Source organism: Chaetodon trifascialis, chromosome 3, assembly GCF_039877785.1.
Source record: "Chaetodon trifascialis isolate fChaTrf1 chromosome 3, fChaTrf1.hap1, whole genome shotgun sequence".
NCBI lineage: Eukaryota > Metazoa > Chordata > Actinopteri > Chaetodontiformes > Chaetodontidae > Chaetodon > Chaetodon trifascialis.
This window is the reverse complement of record NC_092058.1, coordinates 24,772,271-24,791,816: the sequence shown is the minus strand read 5'-3', so window position 1 is coordinate 24,791,816 and position 19,546 is coordinate 24,772,271. Positions and strand designations below refer to the sequence as shown.

General features: G+C 42.4%; 1 protein-coding gene across 2 annotated transcripts in view; it reads right to left on the bottom strand.

The window, feature by feature from the left end:
• Positions 1-19,546, bottom strand: part of cdh4 (cadherin 4, type 1, R-cadherin (retinal)) — a 204,056-nt gene that overhangs the window by 54,539 nt on the left and 129,971 nt on the right. For both annotated transcript variants that reach the window (XM_070959457.1, XM_070959458.1), the window contains exons 4-5: positions 17,163-17,389; positions 9,758-9,940 (exon numbers count right to left, since the gene is read on the bottom strand). In XM_070959457.1, the coding sequence (XP_070815558.1) occupies positions 9,758-9,940; positions 17,163-17,389 (410 nt within the window). The remainder of the gene's footprint in view (positions 1-9,757; positions 9,941-17,162; positions 17,390-19,546) is intronic.

Below are 19,546 nucleotides of genomic sequence, written 5' to 3'. Positions count from 1 at the left end.
GGGCAATTAGAGGGAGAACAAATATTAATGGAAGTTAAGAAGTGACTCACAAACCCAATTACAGCATTAGCCAGGCAATTTAGATGAGCTCTGCGAGAGGCGAGAATCCTGTTGAAATGTACCAGCGGTCTCTCTGCATTAACAATGGCATTAACTCCCCTGATTCACAGTGAGGGGAGAAGAATAGAGTAAATACAGCCATTCTGTCTCCCCTATAAAGAGAGCCACATTCTGTAATTCTGTGATGGGAATGGAGGGGGCAGAGGCTGAAGATCTCGTCTTACCTGCTCCTAACAGACCGCGGACCCCCCCGAGAGTCTCAACTTGTTAAACTGCACATAGCTGATCCCTGATCTGTATAGATCCCCCACCCCCATGGTTCGACACGCATATGAATGGTGAGATTAATCGCAAAATGAAACCATCATAGTGTGAAATACAGTTTTACTGCTGCCGTTACTTGCAGAGCAGCAGTGAGAAGATAGACAGATGTGTGCTGTGTTTTACTCTGAAGTGCAATGATTGGGTTGGGGAAGAGCGACTGATTTAATTACCATTCCTCTACAATTTGCCTTTTACATATATTTTTCTAACATTATGTCTCAGCGTTCTCCAAAAGAGGCCTTTCACTATCTAGATAAATATCTATATTTATATTTAGGACATCTGTACTTTGGCAATCCATACTTATATTTAGGCTATATATCTCTATATTTAGGGCCATTTTCTATATTTATCATTCCAAGCCCTGTATTATATCCCTCTTTGCACTGAATTCCTTGATCTGGCTGTAAATTACCCACTGAAGCAGCATATCTTCATATTCAGAATTGCGATGACTATTTGAAGTGCAGTCATCTTTACACAAAATAAGAGAATGAGGCACTTCCGGTCAGTGCAGAATCCCACTTAATATGCTGGCTTAGGCCATGACATGGACGATCCTAATTGATGTCAGAGGGCAGTTGCCATTTTGAAATTAGCATATTGCCTATGCAGTTCATGCTTACGATTATTATAGTGTTTTGGACTGAATATTTCACTGGATTGGATCATCTGGACCTTTGCAAGTGTAACCAGACAGTCAGACTGTTATTGATTGGTAGATTACTATAATGCAGATTTCATTGGTGAGTTGCCTCAATTTTGTGTTTTTTTGGTCTTTGTGTTGAATGTATCCACTGTTGTAACCATATCTTGAAATGCTTTGCATCAATCACATTATGAGACTCTTAGCTTTCCAGCGATGCATGGCATGAGTACAAACTTGAATGTAAAGTTGTGGCTTTCGCCTCCGCTGAGTGAAATTCTGCAGGCAATGACTTTGAGCATTTTCAGTGGTGTAAATGAGAAACTAGGCATGCTTGTCAGTATAGAAATAGATGACTCAAAACCGTGAAATGATCCGAATTGTGAGTTTTGTGATCCATTGTACCCCTACAAGGATGACAAGTAAACCATACTACAGGTTCTTCCATGCACAGCAGAGAAATGTCCTACAAGTTAATTACAGTGAGGACATGGTTGGCTGCTGTAAGGCTGACCAACGGGAAAGACAGCAGCAATAAAGAGATATAGATAGAGTTATAGATGGGGGGGTGGGGTAGGCAGTGAGGAGCTTTCTGCTGCTCTTGCACTTTTCCTCTCCACCTACCGCCATTGTCAAATTGCATCCCTCAACCCAAGCTGCTGCCACACGCTCCCGTAGGGGACATGCGGTCCTGACAGCCTGGCCAATCAGCAGCAGCCTGAGGCCAGTTGAAAGCCCTTCTGGCATGCCTAAGGCTAGCAGGGTCCAACCAATCAGTTAGAGACCAGGCTTGAAAGGAGGGCCATGCTTGGCTCAGGGAGCTGCTAAGGCTGCCAATGAGAGTCCAGAGGGGAGCTCGAGTGGCTCCGAGGGAGGCTGCCAGAGGGGTCAGAGTGGACGAGGGCAGACTGACAGTTATTTAGTGAGAGGCAGAGCTCTGTGTCACTCACAACAGCATTCAGCCTTTGTACTACTGGGCCGGCTCTAATGGGACTGTCACCTTCTAATTGTTCAACCGGGGATGCTGAGAATGACAAACAGACACACATACACTCTAATGCGCAGGCAATACATAGAGACACACACAAATACACAGACACACAGAGGTACCCCCACAGACACCAGCACAAACCAGCAAACAAAGGGCGCCATGTTGCACGACTGTTTAGACAAAACAGTCTTTTTATGCTGTGAGAGATTTGCGTTTCTGGGAAAATTCTACCAAAGTGCAGCATATGAGCCTGCATTCACCTGCACTTCCATTAACAGCAAATGCCGAGGGCTAATTTCTATATTACACCTGGTACCTTGAATTATGTATAATATCTGAATATTTTTGCTGAGCCAACCAAATTAAGATAAATCCATTCCCTTTGCAGCATTTGTGGCGTTTATTGATTTTAAAAGCCTTTTGCTAATCTTCCTCATAATTGTGGGCACAAAAATTATGGTAATAAATGGATTTTAAATGTTGGAGAGTTTTGAGAATTAGCCAGACAACCTCATAAATGCCTGTATGTATTATAAAGACCACTGAGATTAACATGTTACTGTCATTAAAATCTTCATTGTTAAATCTGTTAAATTATTCATTGTTAAAAAAAAAAAAAAAAGGCCACTTGCAGGCAGTGCAAGAGTGTCTATGCACAACATTGACATATTGATACTGAATTATGCTGTTTTTATCTCTGTTTGTTAAAATACCATTACTGAAGGAAAGAGGAAAAACACCAATAAATCAGGTGTTTTGGATGGTAGTGAGAGGCCAGCATTCACTCTTCTTTTAGCTCTGTTTGGTTGCGACCAGCTCCTGAGAGAATTCTTTGGTTCTTCAGCTGTTAAATGCTCCACTATGTTCCCAGCTAGTCGATAAACTGTCTGTCAGCTTTTCAGTGCTGGGGCAGGTTGTGTACACTGGGTTTTTAGAGCTCTTTTTTTTACTGAAAAGAGCTGCTGGAGACCAAGTTGATGAGCGTGCTGAGAGTGAAAACACTGCCCAAGTTGTGGGCCATAAAACTAAAGCGACAAGCTAAAAAATGCTAAAATGCTGTAGTGCTGAGGGGAACTGCAGAGCTGAGTTGTAATCTTCTATTTTTTAAGCAAGCAGTTTTTTCTAATATAAATCACATACAGTGCATGCACGTGTCTCATGTATAAACCTCAACGGTACATTATACAGTATGTCTGGACTTGTGTGAAGTAGGAGTCAAACTGAATGATAGACTAATCACAACGGCGACAAACTGCATGGACAGTCTTGAGCCAAATCAACTGCTAGAGCGGAAAGCTGCATCATGCTTTCTGGACTACTCCATCGTACTCTAGAAGGAGACAGAGTCAGGTTTAGTATCTGGCAGTACCCCTCTGTGGGAGACAGTACTTCATCATTAGGAAAAAGTACAGCATGTGGAAGAAGATTAAAGGGAACTTTACTCGTGGAAACCTTGCTGTTATTGTGGATGAATCAGCAACAAGAAACTTCTGGATTCTGGGGAGCACTCTGAGGATCGTGTCAGGAGAGAAGGGAGTGAGAGGTGTCCTGATTTAAACCAGAACAAGACATGTCAACAAACTCTGTCTGCTCCTTGAAGCTGAAAGCCAAACTCACTCCGAATTTCTATCAGAGACAGTCGCTGCACAGAGACTTGAAACATGAAGCAGAGCTGTAAGAAGCTGAGCTGAGACGCAATGAGCAGCTAAGTGATTGTACGAACCAACGCCTATTGGCTCTATCGATTGAACTATTACCGCTATGGAATAGGAAATTAGAGGCTGAACTATTATCATAGTCATTTTGATGGTTCTGGTTAATCAAGTGATGCTGTCAGCAGCAAGTGGTAATGACTTTGTTCATACCATCATGAAGACACAGAGAAGCCTTTGGTCTTGCCTTTAAACATATAACAATGTGTTTGTTGTTTGATGGTCGTCTGGAGAGAAAGTGTGATGCTAATGCTACTAAGGAAGCAGCACTCTGTTACAGTAGTGAAGAATATTGTAAGCACAGTAACACAAAGATCAAACTACTGCAGTAGTTAAAGAGCTTAAACCCAATTAAACCTCACACTTTTTAGTCAAACTCTTCATGTTTTGAGATTTTTACATTGTTGGCATTTGACAAAACACTCAGAGATCTGACATTAATGCCAACATTTTGCCATATTTCAGATTTCAAATAAAACATCAAAAAGTAGGCTAATTAAAATCCTATTCATTCAATATTCATTGCACTGTTTGGATGCCTACTGTAGAAAAAAGTATTGGGGAAGCAATACAGTGGTCAGATTTTGGCTAAGCTCACTTTTACAAGACAGAGAAATATAATGGTATCTAATGTAAATTTAGCTGGAGTTACTGGAATGTGAACATTTACAGCTTACATTTGAGCAGATGACAAAGTTAAATTAATTTCTCATTCCTTCTTGATATATACCATTTCTCTCTTGATGTGGGATGGACTTTCCTCGTCCATCCCACATCAACATGAAGAGACATGCAAAGTTTGACATGCCTGCTATGATTGGACAGTTGCTGTTGGGAGCAGGAGTTTAGCAAAGGGTCGATTAGGTGGTACAAGACATGAGATGATTTTGAGGACGTCGTTCATTTTGCAGTTTCTTTTAAAAACAATGTGCTCGGGGTGCTGGATTGAGCAGGATTTTATTTTGCTGTTGTTTGCACGGCAGCATCTCTCACTGCCTCTTTCAGAAGTGATGGAATGTCATTACAAACTGGGCTGGGGGAAAATAATTGACGTGAAAACTATTTCTTTGCGTGAAGAATCCTGTTAAGTATTAAATTTAGATACACTTGATCTTGAATAATGCAAAAAAATGGTGTACAGTTTGTCCTCCTACCTCATGCACCCATATGCTGGTGGAAACACACATACACTCATCGCACACACGTGTCGCACACACACAAAGTAGACACAATAGACACAATGTATTTCAATGCGCATGAGATGCAATAAAACTGCAAACAAAGCAAGCGGATCCAAAAAGCATATTACGAGCTCATTACAAGCTGTAATGAAATACACTGTGCAATATGAGGTTGTAAATAAAGCACAGTGTTTTCATTTTGGGGACTGAGCAAACAGTAGTACAGACATTACAACGTCATTGAGCTAACTTGCTCCCACACACACACACCGCATATATTTTAGCTGCTTGGCACAGTAAACCAAATTAGAAACCCAATAAAAAGCCACATATTCCTTCTGTTTCGAAAGTAAATGCCAACTTTTCTTCTGCCAAAGGGTGGAAAGTTAACTTGAGTGGTGGGCGAACTTAGCTATTTGTTTTTGTTTGTGTGCTTCTGCTCGCTTTTGATAAAAATCCCTCTAAATGAGCAGCCCCCGGTCATTCTGAGTGTGACACATTCAACACTACACTGTATCGTATTATATTACCCATGAGCACTTCCATAATGGGCTATTCAAAATATTGAGGTAAACCATACAGAGGTGCACTCTAATATGCTGCTTCACCTATTCACCTTAATACCTAATAAATGTATGATAAAGATGATATCATAGATATCATTCCAGACTCAATTAGCTGCCTGGAAAGGGAGCAAAAGGAAAACACAGACACTTCTCTTTAGTCTTTCCTTTGGCTGTGGACTCTGTGCACAATGTGCCCAGTTACTTCCAGCTCATATTGTTCCTTTCCTTGTCCTAACCGTAGGTCAGAGAGGCAGCCAGTGTTTGAGGCCCGGTTGAAAGAAAGGAGGGTCTTTTCTCTCCCATGTTCAGACTGCTTTCCATCAGTTTTGCCTCATTGGCCCGAGTGTAGGTGCTGCAGGAGATGGTTGAGATGAGAATGCCACAAATGGCCTGAAACTAATGTTGGCCTCCCTCACTGCACAGATTTACAGCACTCTCCAAAGACTTTCTACTTTTTCTTTTCTTTTTTTCCAATCTCTACCTGTCCCCCTTTCTCCCTTTTCCATCTCCCACCCGCACTGCTTTTCAGTTTCTGAAAAGGAGTATTTCCTCCCATCTACCTCAGTAACCATTTAACTCAAGCTGTTTTTCAACTCCTCCATTTCCACTGCACTTATATCCGTCATGTCAAATAATTTGAGAGCGAGAGCTCGGAAGCATATTCCATTTGAGCACAATGGTAAATCAATGGCATCAAAGCTGCACCATTTGTGGCCCTTCATGACTGAATTGCACATGTCAAGGTGAAAATGGCCAGTGGAATGGTGCTCTTGTACACTGTTGGTGTGTGTGCGCGTATGTGCGTGTGCGTGTGTGTGTGTGTGTGTGTGTGTGTGTGTGTGTGTGTGTGTGTGTGTTAGCATTTCTCTTTGTTTCGAGGGAGTGAAAGTAGCTTTCACAAGCTGAACCACGATATTGCTTCTTCTGAGCTAGAGGGCTGTGATGATAATGGTGGCAATGTCAGAACGCAGTGGAACATGACCTATAATAGCACCATAAATAGAATGTAATGACAATGAAGGAAGAAATTAAGGCTGTGTTATCATATGAATTATTATTCGCAATTAAATCTGCAGGACTTTGTCTTATACAACCCTGATTTCAAAAAAGTCAGGATACATATATAAAACAAAATGTGATCATCTGACATATAGACAATTGAAGGCAATAAATTTAATGTTTGACTTTGTTAAGATATTTCTAAATGTGCTTATTCTGAGTTTGATGTAGGAGAAAGTAAAGGCTGGGAAAGATGTGGAATGCTCCAAAAACACCTGTTTGGATCATTCCACAGGTAAACAGCTTCATTGGTAACAGGTGATAGTATCATGATTGGCTATGAAAGGAGCTTTCCATCCATCCATTTTCTATACCCTTTTGGGGGTTGCGGGGGGGATATTTTATTTATGTTTTACACAGCGTCTCGACATTTTTGGAATGGGGGTTGTACATGCAATTAGATTTGTCTCAGTTTAATCAGAAACCCTCCAGCAGCACAGCTACATTAGCTTCTCATTGTACTCTGCGTCATAATGCAGCTTTTTCTCTACTCTCACTGAAGCAAAAGAGAAAACCACACACCTCTATGGGTGTGTCATTTGCGTCGTTTGATGCTTGTAAAGCTGTAATTACACTCTAAAGGTTAATTGGTCTTTTCAAACCTGATGAACCGGACTGTGTGAAGGCTCAAGTGCAGAAACAGAAGCAATAAAAACTCTAAGAGTTTCCAGAGCCCAGGAGAGCTGATCTGTCCTGAAATCAAGTGCATATGCTTTAAAGGTTGCTCTTGGCCACTTCTGAGACTGGCAAGATAAAGCACAAATTCCCCACTGTTCCTCTCCCCGGCTGCCTGTCAGAATGGAGAGTTGTGTTGCAGAGCGACCAAGGGACAAGTGAGCTCACAGAGCAATGGACAGCATGAGTCACATCCCCCATGGTGCACTACTTTCAGCGATGGCTGAGGGCTGAGACACACCTATACTCTGTTCACACACAGTATGCAAGCTGGAATGTATTCCCTCTAACTCTCTCACACACTGCACACACAGACACGATCACACTCAGTCTAACCCATCCTCAACACTCACATGGCCACACATACAAAGAAAGCCCTTGAGGTTTAATCCAACCATCTAACACTCAACATGTGAAAAGGGGATAAAAGAGGGTCCATGTCTCCAGTAGGGCAGCACAATTTGGTGCCTCCCCTGACACTCCATGGCCCTGCTGTGTGTGTTTTTGTGTGAGGGTGAGTGCTTCCATGCTTTGGTGGAAAATCTGCCCTCTTGCCGACACATTGGTGAAAGGCGATTTCCGTAATCCGGGAGTGTAAGCTTCGCTGTACAAATGGGCGTAAGGGACTTTGTGTGTGTGTGTGAGAAATGCCAGCAGAAAGCTGCATGTCTGTCTGGGTGTCTGATAAGAGGCATCGAGTGAGGAGAGTTCAGAGTAGCAGCACAGAGCTAAGAGCGTGATGCCTCCGTGGGAGATTGCTTTTGATTTTCCTTATTTTTAATATTCACTGTTATGCGCTGGTTGTATTTAAGAACTGGTGACATACATGTTCGCTTCAACTGTTAAGTGATGGTGAGAACTGTAGACTTTCATATTCTTAACGTGAACGGTAGCTAAGCTGCAGGAGGAAACTGAATCCTTTTAAATCCTGCGGTCAGGTGTACCAATGAAGTATTGGCACAGAGACCATGGTTACCATTAAACTGTTAACTGTTTGCTCTGTATAATATGGTGCAAAAATGGATTCAAATTCAACATACTATGTTATTCTATCAGGTTGTGCATGAATTTCACTAAGAATTAATTGGTTTTTGCAGTTTACACTTCTCAGTAGAAATTATGGTCGTCAAATGTGAAATGTGAATCTTTCTTTTAATGACTGCTGTGGGGTCATTATTGTGCACTATTCTTTTTGCTCAGTCTGCTTTGGCGTTTTCCCTTGTTTGATATTTTCTGTAGGCCTGTAATTTTATAATATTCATCATGAAATTCAGAGGGAAAAATCAGTTTGAAGGCTATAAACTAAATCACTATTTAATGATGATGACTGTGCGCTATAAATTGTGCAGCCGTGCATTAGAATGGCAGCTCTGGTGCTGTTTGAGGAGCATTGTCTGATGGAGCACACAGAGGTGTTCATATTCAAGCAGTCAAGTTTGAGTTAGAGTTAACAGTGTGTCAATCTATGTCTACTGAGTGTGGGAGTCATACTTGTGTGTACTGAAATTTCACAATGAGTAAAATTAATTAAAGAGAACTATGTTAAAGAATGGCTTTACACATCTGACAGAAAGAGTAATACAAGCATAGTTAATATTTCTATTAGTCATGAATCTACAGAGTTTTATGCATCTGGCCCCTGGTGGTTGAGCAGTTAAGACACATAGCATGTAACAGTCTTTTTATATTGTAATACTGAAAACCCGGACAGAGTCATAGAAGCGAGCAGGGGATTGGCAGTTCTTTTATCCTTTGCAAGCTCAGTATTTAATCTGCAGCTTTATATATGCTAAACTTTGTATGCAGCTTTATTACTGGAAGGCAATGCATAATGAAAACCTAAAAATTAAGCATCCATCATAACTAATTAAATGAAAATTATTTTAAACTGCTTTGTTTGTTGCAAAATTCCAATTCAATCAAATTGCCTGCTTTCCAAAGCATTGCTTTAACGAACATTAATGTCAGTTCAGGGATTCTTTGGGCTCATCAAACTCACAGCGCTACGAATGTCATGATCACCCATCAATACAGATGCAGTGTGACGTAAAAACTAGTCTAGAAACACCACTGAGAGAGAATACTCCTGAGTAATTCTTAGATCTATTCTTCTGGGACAAAGCATGAAGTGCGTATTTGTGTGCTTTCCAAGCAAGATTCTTTTGGTGTTGTTTTTTTGTCTACCTGTCTGTGGTGCCCAGAGGCACAGCAGACAAATCATCTGGCATCATGACTTAAATCGGAGACAAAAGCAGTGCTTTAAGCCTGCTGGGTGTGCTTGATAGAAAATACCAGAATGTTGAGTCTGTTGGCCTCATGGTGATTGTAACAGATATTACTGTATATGCCCCACTCTTATCTCTTGCCTGGCCTGAGTAAGTGCTTAGGAGAAAAAATGGGTTGGCTACCTAGTTTTCCTTGGAATCTTAGCTTTTCTCTGCAAAACAAGTTATACAGTATAAAGGTTCTGCTGTGCACCAAAGACGTTCTGCATCAGGAAAAGATGTGTGGTACTTGCTGAAATTATATAAACTGTCACTCACTCTGACAAGCATGTGAGGGAAGGGTCCTCTGGAGTTTTCAGGCACATTGATAGGCGGGATGACCCAGTCTCTCTTCTGTCGCCTCAGCCCATTGGCAGAGGAGCTCCTCTGATGTTTTCGAGAAAACTTGATAACTCTGGGTTGGGAGTCCCAGACTCTTGACAGCATTTCTTCAATGCCAACCTGAAAAGAAAAACACATCATACTGTATCATGCCACATCTCACATTGAATAACTTACGTTATCATTTGAAGAATGCTATTTTGCCATGACAGGTTGGAAGATGAATCTATAAAGTGCTGTAAAATGACAAGTTTTCCCCTCTGCTAAAATTGAAACTAAAATACTGGGTGTCATGTGAACAATAAACCCATTTTGTGAGAGTGACAGAGAGGCAAACACAAGTAAATATAAATAAACATTTTTTTCTGAATGCTGCTACATCACATTTCATGAGGCCCTTGGCGAGACACATTCAGCCTGAGCCCTCGGCTTCTGCCTAAGAAAGCCAGACCTGCCCCAGGCTGCATGGCTAGGTTCTGTCCACTGAGGTGCGATGCTTTGTCTGCATCCCTGCACAGATTTTTCAGGCATACAACATTATTCCCACCTGTCCCTGTCCTCTCTGTCCCTGCTGAAGTCAGAAAACAATGTGACACTCTGCCCAGACAGAAGCCTATCATCAGATAAAACAGGTATTGATGAAATTCCAGTGTAATAACAAGGGGAGCAGAGGAGACAAACAGGAGACTGCATGTCCACGCTGCGATCACTTAAAAGACAAGCACCTCCAAATGTCACACACAGTTGGTGTGATATTCTTTTCTAAAAAATGTTAAAACCACAATGTGTAGACCTTTTGGATTACTATAGCATTCCTCAATCGTACAGGACCACAGTGTTATGAGCAAGTCCCATGTAGGAATGTATGGGTGTATGCACAACCCCTCCAGCTATAGCTGCAGGAGGAAGATTGCATTCTTACTCATCTTGCCTGGTGAAATAAGGGTTAGATGGATGTGTAAAAGACTGAGTGTTTTTTCTCAATCCTCTATGGTGTCCTCCCGTGTAAGATGGTTGTATTGCTGTAATCCACCTAATCCTATTGTTGTCTCTGCGCCCCGCGTACACACACACACACACACACACACACTCCCTGGCAGTGTGCCGCTGTCACCTGAAGCACAGTGGAGATCCTCCAGCTCATCCCACCTGGAACACACACAGCACAGTCATACAGGCAAAGACATACACGTGCCCACGAGCAGCTATGGACATGCTGCCATGACAAACCCAGGCCGGCCATCCATCCTATCAATATACTGTATACCTGCTTTACAGACTGTAAACCACACCTGAGCAAACACTGTGTATATTTTTCATCTTTTGTTTCAACTTCACACTCTCACGGCTCAGAGGACTGGACTGCAAGCTCAGTGCAGACCTCTGGACAGCACAAGTGTTGAGCTGGGCAGGAAGCTGACACAGAGGGAGCGGGGCGACTGGATGGATGGATAGAGGACAGCGAGAGGAACGAGGGGACCAGATGTGTTTCCCAGATAAGATAACTTTCGTTCCAGCGCCACTCATGCAAAACACTCACAGGTACCAACTGGCACAGGGGAGGCAGGGGGCTGCCAGCCCACTCCACGAGCGGCAGGTGGAATTAGTCTGCGAATGTGTGTGCGTGTTTCTGTGGCTGTGTGTATATTTGCAGATGCTCATTTGAAACAATCAAAAATGAGAGAAAACAAACAAGTATGTAAAATAAACAAACATGCCACAGAGCATAAACAACATTCTCTCTCTGGCAGAAGACAAGTCATCAGGACTGTCTATACGTCAGTACAGTTCAAACATATATGATACCACGGCACAGCTCCTCCTCATCTATGCTCAGTCAGTGTGCTGCTACCACGATAAAGTCCTTATCTGCCTTCCCTGCTATCGGCAGAAAAACACAATGAATGAATAGTAGCTCTATACGGCAATCAGTCTGCTGACGAAGGCAGCCCATCAGGCCTGACGATAACGAGGTTGAAGCATCCAGTTGGTCAGGCCCCAACATTCCTTTGGAAATGTTGCCAAAAAAAAAAGAAGAAGAAGAGAGATGGTCAGTGAGAGAGACAGACACGGACAGAGACAATGAAAGGGAGAGGTCTTTTATTGTAAGTCTGCTTGTGGATGATATCAGCGCTGTGGCTTCATGTGACTGTCACTTTCAAACAGCATGGCAGATGACAGGCTGTTGGCATTGTGACAATACCACAGTCACAAAGGAAAGAAAGAAAAAACTGGAACAAGCTCTCAATGGGCCGCCAGAAAACGAGGTGCTTGTTAAGGTTTGGGTTTGTTTTTTTTCTGTGTGTGTGTGTGTGTGTGTGTGTGTGTGTGTGTATGAATACAGTGTGTGCATGTGCAGTGTGTTCAGTCATGCCTGCGTGCACATGTGGGAAATCATGTGTGCTGGCCTTGATGCATGCATGTGTGCACGCGTACAAATGTGTAAAAATAATGCATGAACATATGTGTGGGTGCATTTGTCCCAGTGTGTGTATGTGTGCATGTGCACGAACACACGACAAGGAGTCAGTAAGTGTGTCCCTGAAACCCAGAGGCAGCCAGGGCCAGCTGGCAGCTCTCTGCTCCCAGGCAGCCTGCGCGTTGCCTGGGCATTCTTTCGGCCTGCAGCGCTCGAGCCCTGGAGCTGACATCTGGAGGTTATCAGTCTGACAAACAGGCAGAACAATACAATAAGAGTGTGCGCTCATTGCCCATTCTCTGTTCAGTGTGGCACTGAGAACATTTGATTCAGTTTTTTTATGTTATTTTTTTATGTCTTTAGTGCTGCTGTTCCCTTTGCTGGCTCACTGTGATAAAAAAAGAGATCAGAGTACTCGTCTTCAGTAAGGAGACTGTTCTCCCTTGAGATCTTCTCTCAGAAACTAAAGTGAAGAAAAATAACATTTAAATCTAGCTTGGTATAAAAAAAGTATTAAAATTCTCATCACTGCTATTTGCCTGTTGAGGCTTGCAGCTTTCCACTGTGGATTGTCAACATAATCAGGCTATAATCACAAAGTTAAAGGACACAGCAAAAGCACAGCCATCACAACCCTGCTGGTGTTGCTTTTCAATGACCAGTAGACCCCCAGGGTCCCACGTTCCACCCAGTTGCCGGCCTTCGCTGTAATCTAGCTTGAACAGGTGAGGCCGTCTGGGGAGAGTATGGTAAAAAATGCAAATCAAATAAGCACTAAAACCCGCTCCGGCAACCAGTCGACTCCAAATCCAGTGGTGCATAACTGATGGGCTCTAAGCTGGTGGAGAAGGCAAACCAACGTGCCATGAAATCAGTACAACTTGGAGAGCACTCAATGAGAGGCCCTACCTGTGTGATGTGCGATAGCCTGACTACATAAAACCAAAAGGGCTCTCAGGCCAAAGATGCTCTACACTTCAATTGCTGTGGTATTGTACACCGGAAAATTAGTATGTTAAAAAAAAAGGATGTTATTTGATGCTACTAAAACTGCACAGTGAGAAACTAAACCAGTTATCAAAAGCAGATCAATGCACTGTCACTGGTGCTATACAACAAAGCAAGCATAGTAAGAGAAGAGAGCCACAGTATATTCTGTGTTGAAACCAAGTCATCTGAGTAGAGATGAAGCAAGCATGCAATTAACTGCAGCATCTCTCTCTACACATTATCTGTGTCTACACAAAGCCAGTGAACAAAATGAGGTGGTATTGGAGCTGTCTGTCTTTTAATCACCACTGGGAAGAAGAGGATACCCTGAGCTGTTTGTCTCCCCCTCTGCCGTTGCCATGTTGATTACGGAGTGAGAGGTTGCGGTTAGGCGATGCGATTATGATTTCCTCTTTTCTAAAATAACTATTGACTTTCAGAACAAAGAGATGGGCTCAGATAACAGCTACTCACCTCCGTGTGTGTTTACCGAACTGGAAAAAGAAAATGGCCCACACAGTTCAAAAATACTGCACTGCACTGATAGCGCTGATAAGTTTTCAATTCCCAGAAATCCTGTGAAGTTATTGCGCTAAACTGCACAATGCTGTTAAATGTTTTACTGACTTCTCTTGTTTACAATGTTGTACTTCAAAGGTATAACAAATATGGGACAGTTCAGCAATCTATGTCACTGCTGCTGCCGCTGTTACATTTAGCTGGGACCTCTAAGTGCAAAAGTGCCCCAACTCAAGGCTCGTTTTGGCAAACGAGGGAAATTTACAGCATCTCTGTAAGAGAGGATGGGACTAAATTCATTATGCACCTGACAAACACTTGATACACATGTTCATACACGCTTGTCAGGAGTTTACATCAAAATCCCCTGACTTTTCTGAAGTTGAATGCAGGTTCCCCTCAGAATTAACTGTAATTCGTCCAATACTTACTGTGTGACTAACTATATGGAAAACCATGTAGCATTTGCATGCTAACATGTTAAACTAAGATGCTAAACATTATCAGTGCTGAACTTAGCCAGCACAGCCATTGTGAGCATGTTAGCAGGCTAACATTAGCATTTAACTTAAAGCACCACTGTGCCATAAAATCTTGTTTTGTGATTTCAGGTGACAATGTTGTAATTATGGACTGGTAGTGTTGGACCTCTCATTCAAACATAAAAACTTTGAAACTCAAGGAGTGAGATGGGGAAGGCAGTCTGAGTCTGAGCCTTGTCTTCAGGGCTGTTTGACATTACAGCAGGTCACAGATTCAGAGCAGGCTCTGCTGCTCTACATGGACTCATTTTCAGCCTGTTCCACGTCAAATGAAAGGATAGCGGCAGTTTAATGAATGGTTCATTCTGGAGACTCACGAAATGGAACCAAAAGATGAGACAAGCAGACAGAATAAGTCTACAGTACAACTATGATCACTTATAAATGTCACCCCTCCCACTCAAGTCATAAATAGTAGATGTCAGTGAGGACAAACTGTTTAAAAGGGTGATTTTTCAGCCTTGTGGAGGTTGTCACTCAATGTTTCACTCAAATCCTTATATCTTATGCTCTTTTACTAATGTGGGTCCATCAGGAATACCGGTATTGGATGGTGCAGCATGTAGTCTGTCTCACAGGAAGTAGGCTGTTGTTCTGTCACTGTTTGACTATTTGAGTGGGAATTCTCCTCCCCTTCCACTATCTTCATGTTACAGTTTTCAAGGTCCCCCTCGCTCCATGGGACAAGCCATTTTTTCCCCTTATACCGTAATGATAATGAGTTCAGTCAGACCTTTCTGTGGAGACAGGTCTGACATGCAAGACTACAAAATATGGAGCGAGCAACAAGTAAAAGGATAGATTAATAAAATGAGCCCCCAACCACAGTGTGGCTGATATTTTTGGTTCCTTAAATGGTTATACCTTCACCCATGTTCCTATTTCACATTATCCTGGAGCACATACAGTACTGTGTTTTAATAACTATGTTTCTTTATGACTACACTCTTAATGAAGCAGGTATTTATTTTCCCTCCTCCTCGGGGTTATACCAGGAGATTGGAACTAAATTCTACTAAAACACCAACACCTATTTATAGCATCTGAAGAGAAAGTGGCAAGAACACATGCAAACACTGTTCTTGCATACTCTACAATACATATTAAAGCTGGTTTTCAAATTTCCATGTGATTAGAGAAAACACATTTATTTCTTGTTCAATTATTGAATCTTTCTCAAGCTCCACGATGTGGGGAACATAATTATGTGCTGAAACTACATCACCTGGTCCTCGCAGACTCCGCCAGAGTGGAACATTAGCTCAATCAATGTCAATTATTTCCCAGTCTCCATTATTGTACTGCCAGGAGTGGGCAGAATTTTAATCCCCACTCTGCAATTGCTTTAGCTGCATGAGTCTTGGGCTTTTTGTCATGATTAGAAACATGACTGAACATTAAGCCCAATGGCGTTCAACAAGTAGTGCAGGAAAAATGATAATGGGTTTGTCGTTCAGCAAAGTGCAGCACGGTAGTGGAAGTCAGTAACACTTGCTATACATTTGTCCCCATGTAGTTTTACAATCTCTGTTACTATTAAAGCCTTGGTAGCAAATCGGGTTATGTCTCTACTTGTCACATATACAGAAGTACTGCATCTTAATTGCTGTTCATGCACTGTTAAAACCTTACATTAGTGACAACCGGAAAACACAGAGTGTTTAAGGGTGGACAAGCAGGGACAGAGAGACACGGGAAATGTGTCCTTACTGTAAATGTTAAAGGATGTCTCTGATCGTTACAACTTTGCTTCATTGCATTTCATCTTGTTCATATTTTAGTTGTTTATAAAAGTTTTTCTGTCTTAACTGCTTGATACCTTTATCAGGACGATGCTTTGCACTTTCAGCAACAAACAATGAAGCACATCTACTCAGAAAACAACTCAAATTCAACGTTTAATAGCATTTTATGGAATCCAAATCCAGTTTCAAATCCTCTATAAAATCCATAAATTTAGCTGTAAACACTTGCAAGTAATTACACTTGAATAAAGATCTGGAATCACTGCCTGTTTGCTGATTAGGAAAGACCTGCTTTGATTGCAGCCAAATTAATTTTCACTGTTGCTACAATGTGAAAATGAGATGGAGAGAAACTGGAAGACAATGGAGGACACTCTTTGAAATGTTAATTAAATGCATCTGACACATTGAAATATCCACTTACATCTATACCTGATTTTTCACTTGCTCCAGATACTTGGGATCCCAATGCAGAATTATTAAGTCCATAAGGTTAAAATATTGATATGAAATGCCTAAATGTCTCCTGAAATTGACATGATGTGATTAACTAGATCAGGCATGTCCAAACTATCCCACAAAGGGCCGTGTGGCTGTAGGTTTTTCCTCCAATCAATCAAGAGGATGAAGACTGAGATCAGCTGATGAAATGACTCAAGTCTGGTGTGCTGCTGCTTGGTTGGAAAGAAAACCTTCAGCCACTTAGCCCTTTGTGGAATAGTTTGGACATGCCTGAACTAGATCATTTCACAAGCAAAGAGTTGCCGCTCTGTTAAATGACAACTCTATAAAAACACACTCTCGGTCACTGAGTGGTGTTACATATTGATGTGTTCTGTTTCTAACAAAGTATCTTTGGCTGAGTGTGCAAAGAGCACATGAACTGGACAGCAAATGTTTTAATTGATCCCTTAAGGAATTAATGTCAATTAGCTATAGCTGATTTTGTATAATTCTCCATTGGTGATGTTTATTGGCTATCTCACAAGAAAATAAAACCGCATAAGCAGTGCTTCACATTCGGCCCCACTTGCAGCTTGGGCAGCCCTGAACATGAGGAAACAATTCTAGCAGTCAATCGGTGTGACCTTATGTTTTGTATTCCAGAATTTGTCCTCCCTCGTTACCTTTGTCAGAGCTGAAGGGTGAGGATGTCCAGCCAGGGCTAGCTTAACGGTGGTCTCCCAGATGTGTGGGTCATGGAGCCCCCGGGCCGTCACCATGAACTGGACAGGTTCTGACAGGTTGGCCACCTCCTGCTCTGCATACACCGTCCCATCAGGCCTTACGCTGAAGTTGGGGTCGTTGCTCACAAAGCCCACCTCTCTGCTGCGCTGGCAATCCTCAAACTTCACTGCAGAGACGAACAGAAAGGGGAGAGGGGGTACAGAATGAGAGCAGCACAGTGGGATTTACTCCATGAGGTGTTCGCAAATCCTTGACACATCTGGCAGGCTTAAGATTAACCTGCATCCATCAAGACGTATCTTGAAATATCTCATCCCTTCTGCTGTCACTTTTGATTCCCCGCTTTGACGTCTTTGGCAAAACAAACTACTTATCTGTTCCTGAACCGGAATACACGCGAGGGAACCTAATTCTTTTTCAAATCATTCTTTCCCTAAACTAGACAGATAGCAATGTCAAAACAGCCTTTCTCTCAGCTTCTCCTGGGAAGGCATGAAGAGAAGGTCTAAAGCACATTAGGCTGACTGGGCCAATTGCACTCCATGCTCCGCTGCCAAGCACATGGAGCACAGTCGTGAATGACATTTGGAGGGTTCTGCTTGACTGCGACAAAAGAAAGGGAGCTGTGAGGAATCTCATGTTTGCACACACACAAACTATATTGCTATTCCTGTTCCCAGAGCAATGTGCTGTAGGTGTGTCTACATATGAACAGTATGGGAGGATGGTCTGGTTATAGGGGCTGTTTGCAGGCTTTCCACTCCACGCATGAGTAAACGGCTTGGGACAGATCACAGGGACACAAGCAGACGGATGGTGTTGGGATGTTGCTGCATCAGCACAGATTCTCCAGTGACAGTTGACATGAATATGCCATTACACCACATAAAACACAGGAGAAATCTACAGAGCCTCAGTCACGACTATTTGGAAAATCCTTTCACTCCATTTCCAAATTTAATCAACACTCAGTGCATCTTTTTTCCATGATCCACAGTGTGATGCAATGACATGAATGCTAAGAATGACTGATTGTTGTTTCCAACATATCTATTAGGTTAACACACACACACGCATGCACACCATCACTTGTCTCCCTCTACCCGCAAGTTGAAAGTCTGATCTTATCTCACAAACTCGGGCTGCTGATAACAAGACAAATTGATTTCATAAATCACCCAGAGAACAGATCGCCTGTTATGAGCTATGGCAGCGTGATTTTTCAAAAATCCAGCGTGAAGAATTCTGCACAGCAAGCTTTTTATCAAGCCATCTATTTAATTTATCGCCCAGCTTCCTGTCAAAACCAGCTCTCAAACAACAGGCCAATAAAGCATGCGATCTCGTCGGCCACTGCAGCTTAACATCACACAAATGAGGCTGCTTGTTTTCAACCTCTGAGTAATTGCATGCGTAATGGGACGGATGGTAAACACAGTTTTGACAATGTGTGCATCTGTCTGGGTTGGCAAATGCAATCCATATTTTCATTAAAAAAAAAAAAAAACGGCCCAGTGGAGAACGTTCTTATGTGAGTGATAAGCGATTGCCTTACTTTGGGGATCATTTATCAAGGCGGGGGGCCATTTAACATCAGGTTGTGACAATATGACACAGACCTGCTTGAATTGTCCACAGATGAATTGTGATGGCAGGCATGTATTATGTAAATGACTTCAATTAGCTTGAACTGAGCTGGCTAATTGTTGTCACTTAGACAGGTCTCTTGTGGTGCAGCTAGAGAAGGGAGGCTTAAGGACATGTGCACTGCAAAGCGCTGCTCATGGATGTGTGTGTGTGTGTGTGTGTGTGTGTGTGTGTGTGTGTGTGTGTGTGTGTGTGTGTGTGTGTGCGTGTGTGTGTGCGTGTGTGTGTGTGTTCATGTCTGTGTGCGCACACGCGTAGGAGTAAGTTCAGCCAGTTTGAGTATGTCTGTTTTCAGATGGTGCATATATTAATTTTAATCTTAATTCTACAATAAAGCCAGGGAGGTCTCTGAGGGTCTGTCTCTTGCCTTGTGTGCTGTGGTGGTGCCAGTTGGCATGGGAACACACGTGTGGCCTGTGAGGCATTGCCATTGTACAGGATTGTTAGAGGAGTGTCTTTGATTCTTTGTGCGGGCACCTCTCAGTTTACCATTCACCGCCTACTGGTATGTACCCACGAGGGCCAAGATCACGACCCTGATTCCTAACACATCTACTTAGTGTGAAGATATTCATAAATGCTTTACTATTCATTAAAAATCTGGTTCACAAAGCACATTTAAATCAGGTGGTGGGATCTGATCTGTCACGCTGTTAAATGGAGATGAAAGCAACAG